This window comes from Sturnira hondurensis, unplaced genomic scaffold, assembly GCF_014824575.4.
Source record: "Sturnira hondurensis isolate 20B ecotype Veracruz unplaced genomic scaffold, ASM1482457v3 Scaffold0013299, whole genome shotgun sequence".
NCBI classification, from domain to species: Eukaryota; Metazoa; Chordata; class Mammalia; order Chiroptera; family Phyllostomidae; genus Sturnira; species Sturnira hondurensis.
The window spans coordinates 2,171,864-2,191,707 of NW_028085930.1; the positions used below are offsets into that span (position 1 = coordinate 2,171,864).

The 19,844-nt window shown below is 44.2% G+C and overlaps 1 protein-coding gene across 6 annotated transcripts in view; it reads left to right on the top strand.

Moving 5' to 3' along the window:
- Positions 1–4,208: 4,208 nt before the first annotated feature.
- The window catches only part of NME9 (NME/NM23 family member 9), a 51,020-nt gene continuing 35,384 nt past the window's right edge, over positions 4,209–19,844 (top strand). For 2 of the 6 annotated variants that reach the window (XM_037061208.1, XM_037061207.1), the window contains exons 1-7: positions 7,693–7,714; positions 10,228–10,285; positions 11,091–11,194; positions 12,713–12,784; positions 14,394–14,510; positions 15,625–15,700; positions 18,357–18,439. In XM_037061208.1, the coding sequence (XP_036917103.1) occupies positions 10,261–10,285; positions 11,091–11,194; positions 12,713–12,784; positions 14,394–14,510; positions 15,625–15,700; positions 18,357–18,439 (477 nt within the window). In that variant the 5' untranslated portion in view covers positions 7,693–7,714; positions 10,228–10,260. Of the gene's footprint in view, positions 4,355–4,706; positions 4,744–6,849; positions 6,870–7,692; positions 7,715–10,227; positions 10,286–11,090; positions 11,195–12,712; positions 12,785–14,393; positions 14,511–15,624; positions 15,701–18,356; positions 18,440–19,844 lie in introns of those variants that run through there. The other 4 variants (XM_037061206.1, XM_037061210.1, XM_037061211.1 and 1 more) reach the window with 4 other exon arrangements.

Sequence of the window (19,844 nt, forward strand, 5' to 3'; positions counted from 1 at the left end):
TGAACTAAGCAAACAACTAGAACAGGAACAAAATCACAGAAATGTAGATCACATGGAGGGTTATCAGCAGGGGAGTGGGAGGGGAGAGGGGGAGAATGTACAGAGAATAAGTAGCATAGATGGTAGGTAGAAAATAGACAGGGGGAGGGTAAGAACAGTATAGGAAATGGAGAAGCCAAAGGACTTATATGTACGACCCATGGACATGAATTAAAGGGGAGGGGGAATGAGGGTGGGAGGGGGTGTGCAGGGTGCAGGGGAATAAAGTGGGGGAAACAGGACAACTGTAATAGCATAATCAATAAAATATACTTAAAGAAAAGGAAAGCTATTACAGTAGAGTCTACTAAAGCTAAATATACACCTACCTTCTGACTTAACATTTCTACTTTTAAGTATACACCTAAGAGAAATTAGTAAATATATTCACCAAAAAACATTTATAAGAATATCTATAGCAGCCTTATTCATAATAGCTAAAAATGGGGACAACTTAAATGTTTATTAGCTGAAGGGTGAATATATTCTGGTTTATTTATACAATGAAATACTATACTTCAGTAAATAACAAGGAAGTAGTGACATGTCAACAACACAAATGAATCTCACAAACATTATATTAAGTGAGAGGAGACAGATGGGAAGGACAACACACAGGAAGCCCAGTACAAAGTAAAAGTGACTGATGGTGATAGATGTCAGAAAAGTGACTATCTCTTGGGCAAGGGCGGTGCCAGCCCAGTCTGAAAGAAGAGCCTGGAAATGTTATGTTATCTCGGGTGGTGGTTATGTGGACATACACAAACGTGAACATTCACCAAGCTATGCATTCATACTTTACATATTTCAATGTATGTGTTATATTTAAAAATTCAAATTATCCCCACCTACATTAATATGTTGAATAAAATAAAGGAAAATGTTGAATGAAATAAAGGAAAGCATTGATAAAATAGATGAAAGGGTTAAATGGTTTGCAAAACCAGGCTAAGATCCTGGGTTCTCAACTGCTGAGGAAACCAGAACGCAACTGCGCAACTGCGTGAGGGACACCCGGCACATGCCCCGCCTGGATAATGCGTGGCACGTGAACTAGAGCGGTGTTCTCCAGACTCCAAGACATCCAGTTTCTTGCAAGAAACCCTGGCTGCTCAGGAAGATGTGCCCCTCCCCCAGAGCACAGGCTCGGGTGTCTAGAGAGGGAGCCCACCCTGCAGGGGCTCTGGGTGGAGCGTGGAGAGGCAGCCAGGGAAGCAAGGGAGACAGGAGGGAGGGCTCCCCGACACGGGGCTCCTGCGGGCACCACGAGGAGAGGGAGTGAGTATATGTAAGAGATAATAACAAAAACACGTTAGAAGGAGAGATGAAAGCATTCTTCATACATTCTTCCTAAAACCAAAGTACAAAAGTAAAATAAAGACTGCTGGGAGCAAAAAAGGGAAAGAAAATGTTCCTGGTGTGCAATCTGGATCACAGAAAGGTTTCCCTTGAGTGAATCGCCACCTTGTGGCAATGAATGTGACTTGCAGGATAAAGAACAAGGGTTTGTTTTTTCAATCTTTGGATTCCAAAAGCAAAATTAACGATGAAAAGGACCTCCTTAGGGTAGGCCTAATTAAAGCAGATGTCTTTTAAAAAAACATCTGACATCTAACCCTTTTCAAAAAAAAGTGTCTGTCTTTTGGTGTGCTGACAGGAAGAGTTTAGTGCCTGGTTTAAATTTTACTTGGGGAACTAAGTTCAAAGAGAGATTTCAAACCATTCCAGGGCTCGAGTAACCACCATGTAACCACCGTGTGGCAACAAACACCACTTGCATCCAGGAGACCTGTGCCTTACAGACATTATTACATGGATGTGCCACAGTTTGATTATTCATTGACCATTGAAGGACACCTTGATTACTTCCAATTTTTGGTGATTGTGGATACAGCTTTTATAAATGTTTACATGCAGGTTTTCATGTGCACATAAGTTTTCAGATCAACTGGGTAAAGATGCAGGAGCATGACCACAGATCAGAGGGTAAGACTATGTTTAGCCTTGTAAGAAACTGCCAAACCGTCTTCCGCAGTGGCTGCACCATTTTTTGCATTCCCACCAACAATAAGTGAGAGTGCCCGCTGCTCTGTGCCTTTACCAGCATTTAACACGGTCAGTTTGGGGGATATTGGACAATCTTATAGGTGCATAGAAATATCTCGTTATTGTTGTGATCTCTAATTCCCCAGTGACAAATGAGATTGGGCATCTTTTTCATTTGTTTACTTCTCACTGTATATCTTCTTTGGTAAAGTATCTGTTCAGATCTTTTGACGGTTTTTAAATTGGGTTGTTTTCCTTTTGTTGAGTTTTGTATACTTTGGGTAGAAGTCCTTTGTCAGATATGTGTTTTGCAAATACCACTCCCAGTTTATGGTTTGTCCTTTCATTCTCTTACATCTTTTGCAAGGCACAAATTTTTAATTTTAATAAAGTCTAACATCACTTTTTTTCTTTCCTGGGTCATGCTTTTGGTGTTGTGTTTAAAAAGTCATTGCCAAACCCAAGGATTGCCTAGATTTTCTCCTATGTTTTTTCCTGGAACTTTTGTACTTTTGTATTTTACATTTATATCTATGATCCATTTTGAGTTAATTTCTGTGAAAGGTGTAAGGACTGTGTCCATATTCATTCACTTATTTATTTATTTATTGCAAATCGATGTTCGATTATTCCAGCACTGTTTTTTAAAAGATTTTCCTTTCTCCACTGACTTGTCTCTGTCCCTTCATCAAAGGTGAGTTAACAGCATTTGTGTGGGTCTATTACTGGATTCTCTATTCTGTTCCATTGATCTATGTAACTATCCTTTCACTAATATCACACTGTCTTGCTTATCGTAGCTTTACAGGAAGTCTCGAAGTCCACTGGTGTGAGTTTTCCAACTGTGTCAACCTTCTTCAGCCTCGTGTTAGCTGTACTGCATCTCTTACCGCTTCATATAAACTCTAGATTCAGTTTGTTGGTTTCCACAAAACAGCTTGTTGAAATTTTGACAGAAATTGTGCTTAATCTATAATTATGGAGAGAAGAATTAACATCTTAACACTACTGATCCTTCTTATCCACAAACATGGAATTTCTCTCCATTTATTTAAATATTTTCCATTTCTTTTATCAGCTGTTGTTGATTTCTAGTTTAATTGTATTGTTTCTAGTATGATCTGAGAACATACTCTGTATTATTTTTATTCTTTTAAATTTGTTGAGATATGTTTTATGACCTAGAATGTGGTCTGGCTTGGTGAATGCTCCATGTGGCCTGAGAAGAATCTGTCTTATGCTGTTGTTGGGTGAAGCATTCTTAAATGTGGATTATATCAAGTTTATTGGTGTTGTTGCTCAGTTCGACCATATCCTTGCTCACTCTCTGCCTGCCAAAACTGTTCAGGACTAGAAAAGTAGTGCAATGTCTGAATATAATAGTGGGCGTGTCTGGTTTTCCTTGCAGTTCTATCAGGTTTTGCCTCATGTATTTTGATGCTTTGTTAAATGCATGCACATTAAGTATTGTTGTGTCTTCCTGGAGAACTGACCCCTTTGATATTATGTAATGCATTCTCTTCATCCCTGATGCATTTCCTGCTTTGCCTGAATTAATATCGCCATTCTAGCCTTTTTTTTTATATCAGTGTTAGTATGGCATAGCTTTCCCTACCCCTTTACTTTTGAATTATATGTGTCTCTCTATTTAAAGTGGTTTTCTACAGACAACGCACAGTTGGGACTAGTTTTTATCTACGGACAATCTCTAACTTTTAATTTGTGTAGACTCTTCACACCATGTTTGTAATTGTTTTCTATGTGTTTTACTTGACTTTCAGACCTAATTTTGAACTTGTAATTTTGTATTCTCTCTTAAAGGGAGCCCCTTAAAAACTGAAGTCACCCTGCCTGGTATGCATTAAATAACTTTTAAAAAAAAAGTGCACACCAGCCCTGGGGGGACAGGAGGGATGCAGGGATTCAGGGACAAAGCTGTGTTGTGTCTCCGTGCCCCGGGTCTCTGCTGGGTGGGTCCAAATCCCAGTTACTGACGAATACTTCAGCCAATGAGGATGTTCCTTTAGTCCAATTCTGAGGGCAGGGGGCGGGACTCCCACCTGCCCTTTCACTGGGCCCAGAGTGGGCGTGTCTTACATGTACGAATGTTTGTTGCCTGGCTCACTTCACTTTGGTCTATGTTGCCATGACGACCGTGGCTGGGTCGCGGAAGACTGGGTTGGAAACTCTCGCTGCTGCTCGTTGAAGACTTCGTACCCGTCGAGAGATCTTTCGCGGTGGTTCAATTTCCCAGGAATACGTTTTAACAGTAGGAATAACAGCGTTCTGTGGCCTTTCCCTCCCCCCAGATTCTCTGGCTGGCACCCCAACTGAGGCCTCCGCGCGTGCCCCTCAGTGGGCTCCGCGGCTAGGAAGGATTTCATAAATCCGCAGTAAATGCACCCTGACCCCCGCCAGCCACGAGAGTCCCGTGGGCTGCAGGCTCCGCTTCCACTGTGGGGTGTTCATTTTGCATTGGTGCATTTATTTGCTATCACTTATATTTACCTTAAAGAGTGCGGGGGTGGGGGTATTGGGGCGGGGGTTTTGTCAGCAGTTTGTCATGAATCTGTGAAGGGGGCAGGCCCCAGCCAGCAATAACAGGGCTTCTGTCTTTGCAGAGCCATGGGCAGCAAGAAGAAGGAAATTGCCCTGCAGGTAAGCCTCAAGGGGCACATGCTTCCANCCACGAGAGTCCCTCGGGCTGCAGGCTCCGCTTCCACTGTGGGGTGTTCATTTTGCATTGGTGCATTTATTTGCTATCACTTATATTTACCTTAAAGAGCGCGGGGGTGGGGGTATTGGGGCGGGGGTTTTGTCAGCAGTTTGTCTTGAATCTGCGAAGGGGGCAGGCCCCAGCCAGCAATAACAGGGCTTCTGTCTTTGCAGAGCCATGGGCAGCAAGAAGAAGGAAATTGCCCTGCAGGTAAGCCTCAAGGGGCACATGCTTCCAGCACTTGGTTGGGGTTGGAGGATGAGGAAGATGGTATGGAGCAGGAAGTTCAGTATAGAGGTGATATTCTGTTTGCCAGCAGCGTATGACAGGCGAGTTCTCAAACGTGAATATAGACCTCAGATTCCGAGTGATGACAATGTTTGTGCACCTAAATATACCCAAACATAACATTCGATTTAAGCTCTTTATGTTTATAGTGCTTATGCAACCCTGAAACTCCAACATGGATTAAAATAAAAGTACAAAACCAAGCAAATGTTGATCAATATAATGCAATGTGAAGTATTTTTTATTGAAATATAACTGCAACTTGCTGCACAAATATGATATAGATTCTCCTTCATTTGGGCATACCTCTGTAACTGTGTGCTCCGGAGACTTAGTTCTCCCACGACTGATCTGGTCAATCATTTGCTTATTCAACACTGTATTTGATATTTTATGTGCTGTGCATTTGTCATGTAGAGTGCTTCACTGCACTTGCCCTTAGGACAAGTGAATCCATAGCCAGCATCCGCTCTTTCCTCCTGGTCTTGGACAGTAAGTTGTGGGTGATTCTAAGATGATGGTAAAAACATACAGGCATGGGCTGTGGAATTGGGGGGGGGGTGTTTTGTCATAAGGGATGTAGGAGAGCCAGGAGGAAGATAATCTGCAATATGGGGACACGTCTCATAGTCAGCACTGCCCATCGGGACAAATGCTCAGGCTATAGGCACCCCCTAGAGAGACAGGCTATTGAGACGCATAACTTCACTTCCATCGTTCTCAGTGGCACCAGCATTTTGCATGTGAATTTCAAAAGCCTAGTGATTGAAAAAAAAGGAAAAAGCAGTGTCACTTGAGGGTAGTACATGGATGGGGAGGGTGTAGGGAAGGGAAGAGCTTCAGGCTGGAAGCCTAAAGACTCGATGTATTTCTTGACTCTCAGCCAACTCTGGGACTTTGGATGAACCACATAACTGCCTATCTGTAGAATGAGGATGTTGGGGGACTTATCCCTCAGGGACTTCCATCTCTAATGTTCTAATAGTCTATAGTTAGGAAGCTTGCCCCCTGTATAGATTTTACCTGTAAATAAATACTAAGTACCTGTTCCTAGCACTTACTGTAGCATACATCATGTCCTCAGCCTCTCTGTACCTCTATAACCTTTATGTAAATGGAAGGGGGGGAATAATCCTTAACCTGCAGAGGGAGCCATTGTGACAACACTTCTCTGGACACTTCCAGGCTGGTCTGAATACCGTCTGTGGTAGCTGTGAGACTTTTGCCTCCTGTGATGCTTTTCATGGGTCTATATCTATAGGGATATGTCCCTGTATCCTGTTTGGGGCTAATAACATTTTTTCTATTGAGAATTTTATTTTCAGTTATTTATAATTTTAAGATTTATTTATTCATTCATCCATTCATTCATTTTTAAATATTTTATTTATTTATTTTTAGACAGAGTGGAAGGGAGAAAGAGAGGGAGAGAAACATCAATGCATGGTTGCCTCTTGTGTGCCCTCTACTGGGGACCTGGCCCACAATCCAGGCATGTGCCCTGACTGGGAATCGAACTGGCAACCCTTTGGTTTGCAGGCTGACGCTCAATCCACTGAGCCATACCAGCCAGGGCCTAATAACATTTTTTTAGCAATTTTTTTCATGTGTTTCCCCAGAGCTCTTGAGTTGAATGCAGCACTTAGAGTAAATGTTCCATATTCTGAGGAAGGGGGCAGGGGGTGTGCCCTGAGGCATCTGTGCTGACTCTCCACCTGGTCAACACCTTAAAAGCAATGATCTCGGGTCTGCCAACCGAGGAACCCTGTTCTCTCTCTGGGTAAGACTATTTAGAGTTCCTTCTGTGGCTGAGACAGAAATGACAGGACGTCCAGGGACAGTGTAGTTGAAAGGTGCCACACATTCCCCATTCATTCCCTACCCAATGTAGGGAGGGCTTAATAGAGTCTGGGTGTTCCTCATACTGTCCTGCTCCTGCCCTGCTCCCAGGAGGGAGATTCTTCAAGTGTCCAGAGAGTCCTGGCTGCACTGCTAGTGCAGCTCACTCCCTCACAGGGGTGCTCCGCCCCCAAGGACAGCTGAGCCTCTGAAAGTGACTGTGACGAGAGACAGGGTGGGGTTGGGGGTCAGGGTGGCTCTTTGGAACCCTTCTATCACTTTCCTCAGGACTGTAGTTGTGGACCCAGCATACAATCTACTAGTTACAAAGGGAAAGAGAATAATTTCACGGTGGAGGAGCCTGACAGGCCACCTTAATCAAGTGGTCAAAGTGAACATCAGCCGTAATGAGGCAGATGAAAATTGTATGTCACCTGATAGGAGGAACACGCTTCTACCCAGTTCCAACCAATTCCAACAAGTTCTAACCAGCTCCAACCAATCCAACCGGCTCCAATCAATTCCAACCAATCCAATTAATCCAGCTCCAACCAATCCAAAGATGCACAGCCTGACTGATCAGGAGGAAAGAGCAGACACACCCAAACTGAGGAACATTCTACAAAATAACCAGTATGCACTCTTCAAAAGTGTCAAGGGCATGCAAGGTCAAAGAAAGACTAAAGGACTACTTATTCCAGACTGAAGGAGACTAAAGAGACCCGACAAATCTGGTACATGATTCTAATTAGAGCTTTTGCTACCAGGACTTTATTGGGAGGATCGGTAAGACTTGAATGGAGTCTAGGATTACATAGTAATAATATATGTATTTATATCCTGATTTTGGTGGTTGTACTGTAGTTATGTAGGGTAATGTATTCAAGAATAATGGAGTAATATGTTGGTCGTTTACTTTCAAATAATTCAAGAGAAAAAGTTATTTATATTGTACTTGCAAATTTTCTTTAAGTTTGAAATTTTTTCAGAATCAAAACATTATACAAAATATACACTATTTATAAAGAAGGATAATATGTATTTCTCCTTGTATTTAATTTTTGATGTAAAAACAGAATACTTTGTAGATTAGAGAAAAATGTGAAGAAATGGCAATAAATTCAACTGTCAATTATTTTTGATGTGGATGCTTGCATATAGTTTTTAAAAGATGTGCAAAATGTATACACCAGCTGCAACCAACCCAACCAATTCCAAACAACACAACTGGCTCCAAGGAATTCCAATCAACTGCTGAGAAAATTAAGGAAGATTTAATAGATGATGAGAAACATCACATTCATGGACTGGAAGACTTGAGCTAATGTTTCACTTGTTTGCTAAATTGATCCATAGACTCAATGCAATCTCAATTAAAATCTCTGCAGGAGTTTGTGCAGAAATGGCCAAGCTGGTGCTAAAATGTTCATGGAAATACAAAGGACCTAGACTAGCCAATACAATCTTGAAAAAGAAAAAATATGGAGGCCTCACACTGCCTGATTCCAAGACCTATGGTAAAGCTATAGCGATCAGAATAGTGTGGTATTGGCATAAAAATAGACAAACAGGTCAATGAGGGTCAATGAAACAGAACTGACTCCAAAGTAAAGCCATACTTATGCTGTTAGTTGCTTTCCAACACAGGTGCCAAAGCAATATAGCTGGAAATAAACCTTCTGAACAAATTTTGCAGGAACAACTGTGTGTCCTCATGGGAAAAATTAACTACAATCTTTCCCTTGCAACACACACAGAAATTAAGTTCAGATGGATCACAGACTTAAATGTAAAAATTTAAATTCTAAAGCTTTTAAAAGAAAATAGGAGAGCATCTCTGTGACTCTGAGGATTTTTTTTGGAGGCAATGGAAAGCACTAACCATAAAATAAAATTTCATAAATTAGACTTTGTCAGTATTAAAAACGTCTGTTCAACAAAAGACACTGTTAAGGAAATGAAGAGGCAAACCACAGACTTAGAAAAAATATTCACAATACTTGTATCTGACAGAGAATTTTTACCTAAAATATATTAAGAAACCCTCTATGATCTAGTAAAAAGGCCAACGATCCAGTAAAGAAAGTGGACAGACCAATGGGTATCTTCTCAAAGAAGATATGCAAATGGCTGATTAATACATTAAATATGTTGAACACTATTAGTCACCATGGAAATGCAATTAAAGTCACAATAAGATACCACTATATTATTGTTAATGTGGCTAAAACGAGAAAGACCTACATCACCCAATTTTCGTGTGAATGTGGAACATCCGGAATGCTTAACCCTCGCCGATGGAAGTTTACAATGGTACAACTGCTGTAGGAAAAGCACTGGAAGTTTCTTATTAAACTGAGCATACATTTACCCTGTGTTCCAGCAGTTCCACTCCTAGGTCCTTACTCATCAAAGAGAAAGGAAAATGAGAACACAGTAAGATTTAACAAGAATGTTCGTAAGTCTTTATTCATAGTAGTCCAAACTGGAAGTAACCTAAATATCTATCAAGCAAATTATGATACAGTCATACAGTGGAATGTGCTCAGGAATAAAAGTGGACAAACTACTTACACACAGCTACACCAATGGATCCCCAAAAATACGCTGATGAAAGTAGCCAAAATGATATATATGTATTATTTCATTTATGTGAAGTTAGACTAGGCAGAATGAGTCTGTTGTGGCAGGAAGCAGGTCAGGGTTTACCTGGAATGGGGAGCGACTAGGAGGAGACCCGAGGAAACTTGACGGGAGGATGAAAGTGCTCTGTATTGTGACGGGGGTGTGGTCGCATGAGTGCATGCATTTGCCCAGGGTCATTGAACTGTAACACTTCAGTTCTGTGTACTTCACTACACATAATTTATATCTCAATAAAATGTATAAGGAGACAAATGAGTACCACTCTGTGCAAATATAGATAAATGTCAAAACTTAATGTTGAATGAAAACACAAATTGTAACAAATATCCACAGTATATTACTATTTATTTACATTTACAGGCACAAAATTATTTTAAATATTGCCTTTGAACAAGTAGCAAATAAAAATTATTTTCTTTAAAATTCCTGACATTTTCTTAGTATAGGGGTTATTCCTAGAGGAGGAGGTAGGAAAAGAGGGAAGGAGAAAAGGAGATTGGGAGCAGAGGACAGTTTGAGTTGTATTTGTAACTATTTCATTGACACAGAGAATGAATATGAATGAATATGAAGATGAATCTGGAGCAAATATACCAAAGTATCTCCCCCTCAGTGCTCTCAGTAATACAATACTTGTTCCTCTTTGATGTCAGGTCAACATCAGCACCCAGGAGCTTTGGGAGGAAATGCTCAGTGCCAAAGGATTAACTGGTAATTTAAGATAATTGTCGAGATCCATCCATTTCAGAATTGCTAAATGACAGATTTACTCTGAAGAGAAAACCTATAATGAGCACCATTTTCCTATCACCTTGAATTTCATGAATAAAGAGCTGGGTGATTTCTTCATGTATATAGATCTGGCCTGAACATCTGCTGGTAAGTTCAGATCAGGACACTAGTTGGTACTGTTGGAAAGCAGGCCGCGGGGGCACGTGCAGTAGAAGACAGGTACCCTCACACCCCACCCTGGCTCATGCCACCGACTGGACCGAAGAAGACAAGGGCATCCGAGTTCCACCTAGGTCTCTATCACATTCACTTTCCAGGGGAACAATGTTGACTTTATAAAGCAGATAAATGACTCTACCCAAAGCAAGTCATTTTTAATCTACAGGGGAAAAGGTCAAAGCTGTGTTCATTATCAAGGTAGCCAAGAATTTATTGTCTGCTGACAGGTCACCTGCAGTGACTTCCTTTTAGAATAGGTGGTTTCAGTACAATTGAAATATTTATTGAAGGCTACTCATTATGGTAAAGGGTCCATGTTATGTAAATGATTTCCTACCTTACCTACTTTGCTGTTTTGAACTCAGGCCACTGAGTTGCTAAGGAGGAGGGGTAGCTGTGTTTCCACGTTTGTTCATACTCTGATGGAATAATAAATCCTTATAACCATTAATATCCCTGCAAACAGACATCCATCTGAGGGAAGTAGAACATGCAGGTACAAATTTTGCCTCACATGGCAGACTCTGGCGCTCACTGAACCTTCCTGTTCCCCGGTTCTGCCCAGTTGTTGATGTCTATCAAGGCTGGTGTGGCCCCTGCAAACCTGTGGTGAGCCTCTTCCAGAAGATGAGGATGGAAGTTGGCCTGGACCTTCTGCACTTTGCATTGGTAAGGCCCTCTCTTAGCAGAATGTCAGACTACATCGTAATAAGAATTAAACATTTAGCCCTGGCGGGTGTGGCTCAGTGGATTGAAGACTGGCCTGCACACCGAAGGGTCGCCTGTTCGATTCCTGGTCAGGGCACATGCCTGGGTTGTGGGCCCATTGGAGTGTATGCGGGGCAACGGATCTGTGAGAGGCAACCAATGTTTCTCTCTCCTAAGGATGTTTCTTTCTCTCCCTCTCTTTGTTTCTCCCTTTCCCCTTTTCTAAACATAAATTTTAAAAACCTTTAAAAAAAAGAATTAACCATTTAAAAACAGGAACAGGAAGAATAGGCTCCCTTTTCAGATCATTGACAAGGCATCAGCTGTGGATTTCATATCTGTCAGGATGCGTCCCAGTTTGTCGGGGGATGAAGATTGCTCCCCTGCCCCCACCTCACGGACAGCCAGTCTGGGCCCGGCCGGTCAGGGTGCTGTGCACAGGGAAGGAAAGCGTGCCGCTCCAACATGCGTGCTCCTTCCTGGCTCACAAGCACCTTGAACCTTGAAGTTTCACTTTCAGAGCGCAGGCTTTCGAGATTTCTATCCTCTGCTCCACAAAGGGGAACTGTTAGTAAACATTTACTTGGTTCTAGTATGGAAATGGAGCAAATTCCAAAGAAGTGTGCAAGAGACACTCCAGGGGTTTGAGGTTCATGGACTGAACGCAGGAGAAAATACGTCTCATGCTCATTTCCCAACGAGTTTGACTTCAAGGACTTTGTCCTTCCTGTCTCCGCGAGGAGTCAGTCCGGACGCTTCTGCGGGATGTGTGGAGGGAACGCCGGGACTGGACCGCCGGGCGCTGCGGCGGTCGGAGCACCTTCCGCCTCGGAGCTTGCCCGTGGTGGCAGCCGCTGGATTTAGGCCGTGAGCTTCCTTGTGCTGGAGGAGAGGCTGGGTGCAGAGCAGGAGACACCCTGTTCCCCTCTCCTTTGTTCCTCAAAAAAGTATATTGCCAACAATTTTTGCCAATTTATTGACAGGACAGTTGTTATGATTCCAATGAAAAAACAATTGGAGAGGCATGAAAGCACGTCAGGGCTTCATCTGGGGAGAGGCAGTTACGGGACGTGTGACGTATGTGTGTGGTGTGTGTTGGTGTGTGTGGCATGGCAGTGTAATTCATGTAGTTGTATGTGTGTGATGTGTGGTTGATATGTGGTATGTGTGTGTGGTGTGTCAGTCTGCGATATGTGATGTGTGTGCTGTGCATGTATGTGGTATGTGATATGGGTGATGTGTGTGATGTATGGTGTATGTGGTGTGTGGTATGTGGTGTGATGTGTGTATATGTGATGTGTGTGTGATGCCTGGTGTGTGTGGTGTGAACCTGTGAGTGTATAATATGTGGTATTGTGTGTGAGTGTGTGTGTGATGCATGGTGTGTGTGGTGTGTGTGGATTGTCCCGTGTGGTTTCCTGCCACCGTGCCTTTGCTCCTGCTGTGCCCAGGGTCCTGATGACGGCTGGTTTTCGTTAGGCAGAGGCAGACTGTCTTGACGCCCTGGAAAAGTACCGCGGGAGGTGTGAGCCAACCTTCCTGTTCTATGCAGTAAGTACATTTTCAGAACCAGAACTATTTGATGGTTGTGTATCATTAGAGTTCAGACAGATGAGTATTACTGGCCTTCATTCTCACTGGGAGCACACTGATGCAAACAAGTGTTCTCCTTGACTGTCCTTGTGGCCGAGGGCACTGCCCACTGGCCTGGTAGGGAGAGGCCCCTCTGAGCAGGGCAGCTTCCTGACTGGCCGTGCAGGGGAGAGGGCAGGAGTCACTGAAGTGCTCCTGGCTCCCGGACACCCTTATCTGAGGTTTCACTCTCTGAATACAGAGTTTCAAACGTTCTGTCCTCTGCTCCATAGAGGGAATCTTACAGCAAACAGGAACACTCCTTTATGGGGTGGACAAGCTCTGCATTCACTGTTTCTTAATCATAAAATGTGAAGGTTGCTTACAGAAAGCCAGGAATGAGAAAAACTATTCAGACTGAAGATAATTTGGACGTCTTCAGGTGTGACATCCCTGCTCCACAGCCTCAGGGCCCATGTCATACATGGCTGCCTGAAGGCAGCTGACTGACCTTCCTCTGACCCAGTCCAACCCCTCGTCATACGTCAGGGAAACTGAGGCCCATCTTCCCAGGCCTCCTGATAGCCAGGCCAGGTTTGTTTAGTTTGGAAACCTTTGGGCCACTGCCCTTAACAGGACAAGGCCTGCAGATTGGGAGTTTATGGTAAAACAGTATTTGAGCCTTGAGTTTTAATAAGGAGACTGAAGGTACGTGATGAAACATGGGTGGGGTAAGAAGAAGTGGGAAGCAGCTGAGGTGAACATGCCCCCAACCAAACTGACACGGGGGTGATTCGCAGAAAAGGGGACATCACCACAGTGGTTTTCTTGCTTGAGCCCCTGGTGATGGAAGCACCACCACAATCGGCCGTGTTGGCGCCTGTGACCAGCGGGCGGGCAACTTTACAAGCTCTCACCCTGTGGTGGTCCACTGAGGGGCAGATGGAAATGGAGGAGGACCCACTCTGTGTGACCTTCTCCCTCCCCAGATCACTCCTTCGTGAGCCATATGCATAGAGACTGTTGAGCAAGAGAAAGCAGGAAACTCAGGTTCACCCCAAACACCATCTCCACTCTGAGGTGTCCCTGACCACCCAGATGGAGCAAGGAATTGCACCTCCCCGAATTCCGAGCATCCTGCACATCCCCTATCAAAGCAATGATCTTATTTTATTGTAATTGTTTGGCATGATCACCTTCCTGCCTCCACTCGGATCCCCATTCAGGGAACAACTGTGTCTTTTGATGCTTAGGGCTCATATTCTTCACCTCAGTCTCGGTACTTGGCAGAGTAAGTGCTTAATAGGTGTAAGGTGAGTAAATGGGCCATGTATAGGCAACTCACATCCTGTGTGGCCCTGTCCCTTCCTGAGCTGACTCCCCATTGCCCTGAAGGAAACTTTGAAAGGAGGAGCATGGGGTAAAAGGCAGAGAAATGGATGGAAGCTCTGGGCCTGGGGTTGATGGCCCTTGACCTTGGGCACACTCCTAATCAAAGCGTTTGGACACCCTCGCTGGCTCTTGAAAGAGATCAGTACCTGGGAAGAAGGTTTCGTGTGGTCTGAGTAGCGCATTTGTCCTGTCCCAGGGAGGAAAGCTGGTGGCTGTGGTTAGAGGAGCAAACGCCCCACTGCTGCAGAAAACCATCCTAGAACAACTAGAGGCTGAAAGGAAGGTGTTGGCTGGAGACGCAGAACGGAAAGGGGTAAGAAGGTCACCCGTGCAAACGGTAGATTCCTGGGTGTGCTCGAGGCCAGCCATTCCCTCCCCCTCCCCCTAATGTTCCTGCAGCTGTCAGCTGGAAGCTTCATTAAATGCCCACCCAGGTCCTCGCTGAGAGCTCAGGGGACAGCGTTGTACCCACTATGACGTGTGCATTTTGAAGTCTTTAAAAAGTTGTCCCCTTCATCCAGAATACTTTAGCTTCTTTTATCCATGTCCCTTTCCTCCCTCACTTCAACTTGTCACAGGGCTTTCTGGGTCACTGACAAGTCAGAAATGAAAATAAAGTTATGAAATCGAGAAGTGGTCGGTGGAGTCCAGCCTCAGGGTGAAATCTATCCTGGTGACCTGCTCCCATCACCCCACATTCCTGAAAGTTTTACTTGTGATCCCTGAGGGCTTGTGTCTTGAATTTTAGGCATTAACTCTGTCAGAGCCATGAGAAATGGGGTCATAACTTGTGGTTTTGATACACTATTGCCATGATAAGGCAGACTGAGTTTTTCATAAATAACTGACTTTGAAAAACAATGCACCTTAGGTAGAGGGAGGTATTTCCTGGTGCTTTGAGTATCTGCCAAAGGAGCTTTCATGTTCAGTGCTCATTGTCAAGGTCTCATTCAATTCCAAAGAGCAAAGCCCTGTTTTCATAGACTGGATTAGAATCTAATCATACCCACCCCCCCAAGAAAACTGGCAATTTCCCCCCAAGAAAGTCGATCACAAATGCTGGTGCCTCCTCCAGGGAAAATGAGCTCCCTCTGTACCACTTCCTTGCACTGTGGAGCCAGTCGCTCAATATTTACTTGCATTTCAATTCTTCCTTTGTCTTCTTGCCAACTCTGTGTCTGTATCTGTGCCTGTGAAAACAGGCAGAATCTAAACCTTAAGATCAGCACCGATTTCCTTGTCTTCAGACCCACTCACCACCCCGCCCCCACCGCACAACTACTGAAAAAGGATCTCGTGGTTTCCCAGACTGAAAATCCTTTTTTTGCTCTGCATTTTGAACTTTTGTTGTTTTGGCTTCTGCAGGAAGGCTTGGTGGTGATTTCAATTAGTGCTAACTCCTTCTGTTGGTGACCAATTTGTGTCAGGTTAAAGATGAGGTGCTTTCTGAGGAAGATGAATGTTTCTCCCACGAAAAGGACGATGGTGAAGATGAGGACGTGGGTGAGTGCAGAACCAACGTCCTGGGCAAGAAGGCAAAGCAGACTCAGGTTTGATGTTTTGTAAAAAATGTGAGTAGTCAGTTTACCAGTCAATCTTAACTCTGGGAAGATTAACCATAAAACAGTTTGTCTCCGGTCACCTGACCTCAAACATCCTATCAGACCTCCCTGCTGTCCTTTAATGGCATCTTGGGCACTTTTCACAGCTTTCTGATCATGTTTAAATATAACAAGTGTGACTTTCACAGCAATTACTGGGCATCAGGAAAAGCACCATTTAATAAATGGAGGACGGCGACATTAGTGTTGCAAATTAATGATGTTGGTGTCTCCTCAGTCCTCATTTGAGCTGAAGAACTCAAGTTTCTCTTTTTTACCTTTTTCCTGAAGTGTCAGAAAGTCAGCTATACTGAACACCTTCCCTCCCCTAGCCCTGTACCCTCTGCTTCTTATTCCCCATGTATCGGCTCACGATTCAATGCTGCTGGACGTGGCAGTTCCTCCTGAACCTCCACTAGGAGAAGAACTTGACCTGAGAGTGTGAAGAGAAGCCAGAAGCTAGCAAGGCTGTGGCAGGAAGGAGGAAGAGGCGGTGACGCTCCAGAGGGAACCAGGACTAAGTTCCGGAACCCACCTGGAAAGAGAAGGGAGATTTTGATTACCGCTTGAAGTAGGAAGGCTGCTTATCTGTGTGTGGATAATGAGGACAGTTTGAGTTGGCTTCTAACAAGTAAAGAGGTCCAGTTTAGGAGAGCAAGAAAGGTCAAGTGTGCAAAGAAGGATCATTGATTTGGCTTTTGTAGGAAATATTTATTGCCTCCTTTTTTAGATTATCTTCCGTTTCTGCACCCTCTCCCCGCACTTCATTATTTCCTCTCGAATCAAGTCTCTCCACCTAGAAAACAACGCAAAACCCGACCACTGCCCTTAGCCTGCCTCTTCATCACGCCGAGCTTCCTGAACACTGTCCGCACTCCTTGGGCCACCCCACCTTCTGCTGCTGCTTTGACCTGCTGATCTGGCCTCTGAGCCTGGTCCTCACCAGGGCACCAGGGACCTTCTTTATGTCAAATCCAAGGGACAGTTTCCAGTCATGTTCTTTTTTAAAAGATGCTATTATTTACTTTCAGAAATACAGGAAGGGAGGGAGAAAGAGAGGGTGATAAGCATTGATGTATGAGAGAAGCATTGATTGGTTGCCTCTTACATGTCCCCAACCAGGGACTTGGCTAGCAACCCAGGCATGTGCCCTGACCGGGAATAGAAGCGGTGACTTTTCAGTTTGCAGGCTGACGCCCAACCAAGTGAGCCACGCCAGTCAGGGCCCAGTCATCTTCCGCTGCATCTTTCTGTAGACTTGGATGCCACTCACCATGTCTTCCTTCTCAAAATCCCCTTCTGTCTTGGTTTCTGAGACAGCATGACCTTCCTTGTTTGCCTCCTATGTCGCTGGCCTCTCCTCAGCCTCCCCTTCACACTGGCTTCTTTTCTTTTGCTCCCTTTTCAAGCTGGAATTCTCCAGGCCTCTGCTCTGGCCAACTCTCTTCTCACTGTATACTCCAAGCGGATCTCACTCACTGGTCAATTCAGAAGGACTTTTATTGTAAGAGTCCCTCAAAGTCTGAGTGTTCATAGGATGCTATAGATAGTACGCACAGAAAAATGAAGTTGTTGCTTAAAACAACTCACACCTTTGCAGTACACGTTTTTAAGATTTTCAAATCGTGTCAAGTTTCATTACAACAGAACTGTAAAAGTTGAGAACAGAAGGTAGATAGGGGGATACAGAGTCTGTGCAGAGTGGAGGTTGCTCACCAAGGCCAAGTTCGTACAAACAGGAGTACAACGGGGACAGACTCATGGACTGGACATGGGCTCCCTCCAGCTTGTGTGGGCCTGAGCAATGGATTGTGATTATGTGGCATCTCTCTCAGCGCCACAGCCGATGGGACCTAAGTAAAGGACAGCCAGTCGGGAGACTGGTCAGTGAGCTATGACAGGTGTCTTGGCTCCAAACAAAAAGCTGGCCAATACAGTCTTCTCTCAGGGGAATCTGAATGGAGACAGCGAAGACTGGAGCTGCAACTTGGTCAATGTGCTGGCACTGAAAACTCATGTCAACTCAGGCCTCGGGCAGCCATCGCTGCCACATGCCAGGAAAGTTAAAAAGAAGCTTTGACAAAGGAGCCAGTAGAGTGAGAGAAGAACACAGTAGTCAGCAGCTAGAGGTCAAGAGTCGTGGGAGGGTGATAGGAAGGAACAGAGTAGCCAGGCCTGCCTTGCTTTTGCTCCTGCTCCCCACTCCCTGCCCTGCAGGCCTACTCTTTCAGCTGTTTCTGGATTCCTGGAGAATCTTTGATCTCCTGGCTACTCCTGGCTAATCTTTGATCTCCTCTCCCCACTCCCTACTCCCTCCCTCCCAGGTTTGGGTCCCTTGCATGTCTCTGTCCCTTGCAGCCAGGTTGAGGTTGAGGTTTGGAGCCAGACCTGTGCTTACACGCAGTCCCGGTCTGCAGGGGCACACCTGGGAGGCCCAGCGAGGGAGTCCCAGGAGCTGTGTGCAGAGGTTGTATGGCCCCAGCAGACGGCCTCCTGAGGGCCTCAAAGATGGGCACTGTGAGCCCAGCATCTGAAGCACCATCATTGTCTTGTTGCAGTTTCATCAGAGAAGACCTGTACCTTGGCAATCATTAAACCAGATGCAGTGGTCCATGGCAAGACTGGTGAAATTATTATGAAGGTAAGTGAGACAACACTTACCCTACAGTCTGTCCTCATTCTTCTCTGGTGGAAAAACAGGTGGGGCACCGTGCACCCTGTCCTTCTTAGAGGGAAAAGAAAGCTGTGAAGGAGCTTAACCCAAAATTTCACTTGAGTAAATTTAAATTTTAAATCTAATCAGGAAAGATATACTGAAGATGAAGGTTGCCACTGCTTTCTAAAAAATATATTTTATTGACTATGCTATTACAGTTGTCCCATTCCCCCCCTTCATTCCCCTCCACCCTGCATACCCCCTCCCACCCACATTCCCCCCACTTTAGTTCATATCCATGTGTCATAAGTTCTTTAGCTTCTACATTTCCCACACTATTCTTATCCTCCCCCCTGTCTATTTTCTACCTACTTCTTCTCTGTACCTTTTCCCCCTCTCTCCTCTTCCCATTTCTCTGTTGCTAACCCTCCATGTGATCTCCATTTCTGTGGTCTGTTCCTGTTCTAGTTGTTTGCTTAGTTTGTTTTAGGTGTGGTTGTTAATAACTGTGAGTTTGCTGTTCACTGTTCATATTTTTCGTCTTCTTTTTCTTAAATAAGTCCCTTTAACATTTCATATAATAAGGGCTTGGTGATGATGAACTCCTTTAACTTGACTTTATCTAAGAAGCACTTTATCTGCCCTTCCATTCTAAATGAAAGCTTTGCTGAGTAGAGCAATCTTGGATATAGGTCCTTGCCTTTCATGACTTGGAATACTTCTTTCCAGCCCCTTCTTGCCTGTAAGGTCTCTTTTGAGAAATCCACTGACAGTCTGATAGGAACTCCTTTGTAGGTAACTGTCTGTTTTTCTCTTGCTGCTTCTAGGATTCTCTCCTTCATTTTTATCCTGGGTAATGTAATTATGATGTGCCTTGGTGTGTTCCTTCTCGGGTCCACCTTCTTTGGGACTCTCTGAGCTTCCTGGGCTTCCTGGAAGTCTATTTCCTTTGCCAGATTGGGAAAATTCTCCTTTATTATTTGTTCAAATAAGTTTCCCCCTTGTTTTTCTTCCTCTTCCCCTTCTGGTACCCCAATAATTTGGATGCTGGAACTTTTAAAGATGTCCCAGAGGTTCCTAAGTTTCTCCTCATTTTTTTCGAATTCTTGTTTTTTCATTCTTTTCTGTTTGGTTGTTTCTTTCTTCCTTCTGGTCCACTCCATTGATTTGAGTCCCAGTTTTCTTCCCATCACTATTGGTTCCCTGTACATTTTCCTTTATTTGGTCTTAGCATGGTCTTCGTTTTTCCATCTAATTTGCGACCAAAGTCAACCAATTCTGTGAGCATCCTGATAACCAATGCTCTGAACTGTGCATCTGATAGACTGGCTATCTCTTGGTCACTTAGTTGTATTATTTCTGGAGCTTTGATCTGTTCTTTTGTTTAGGC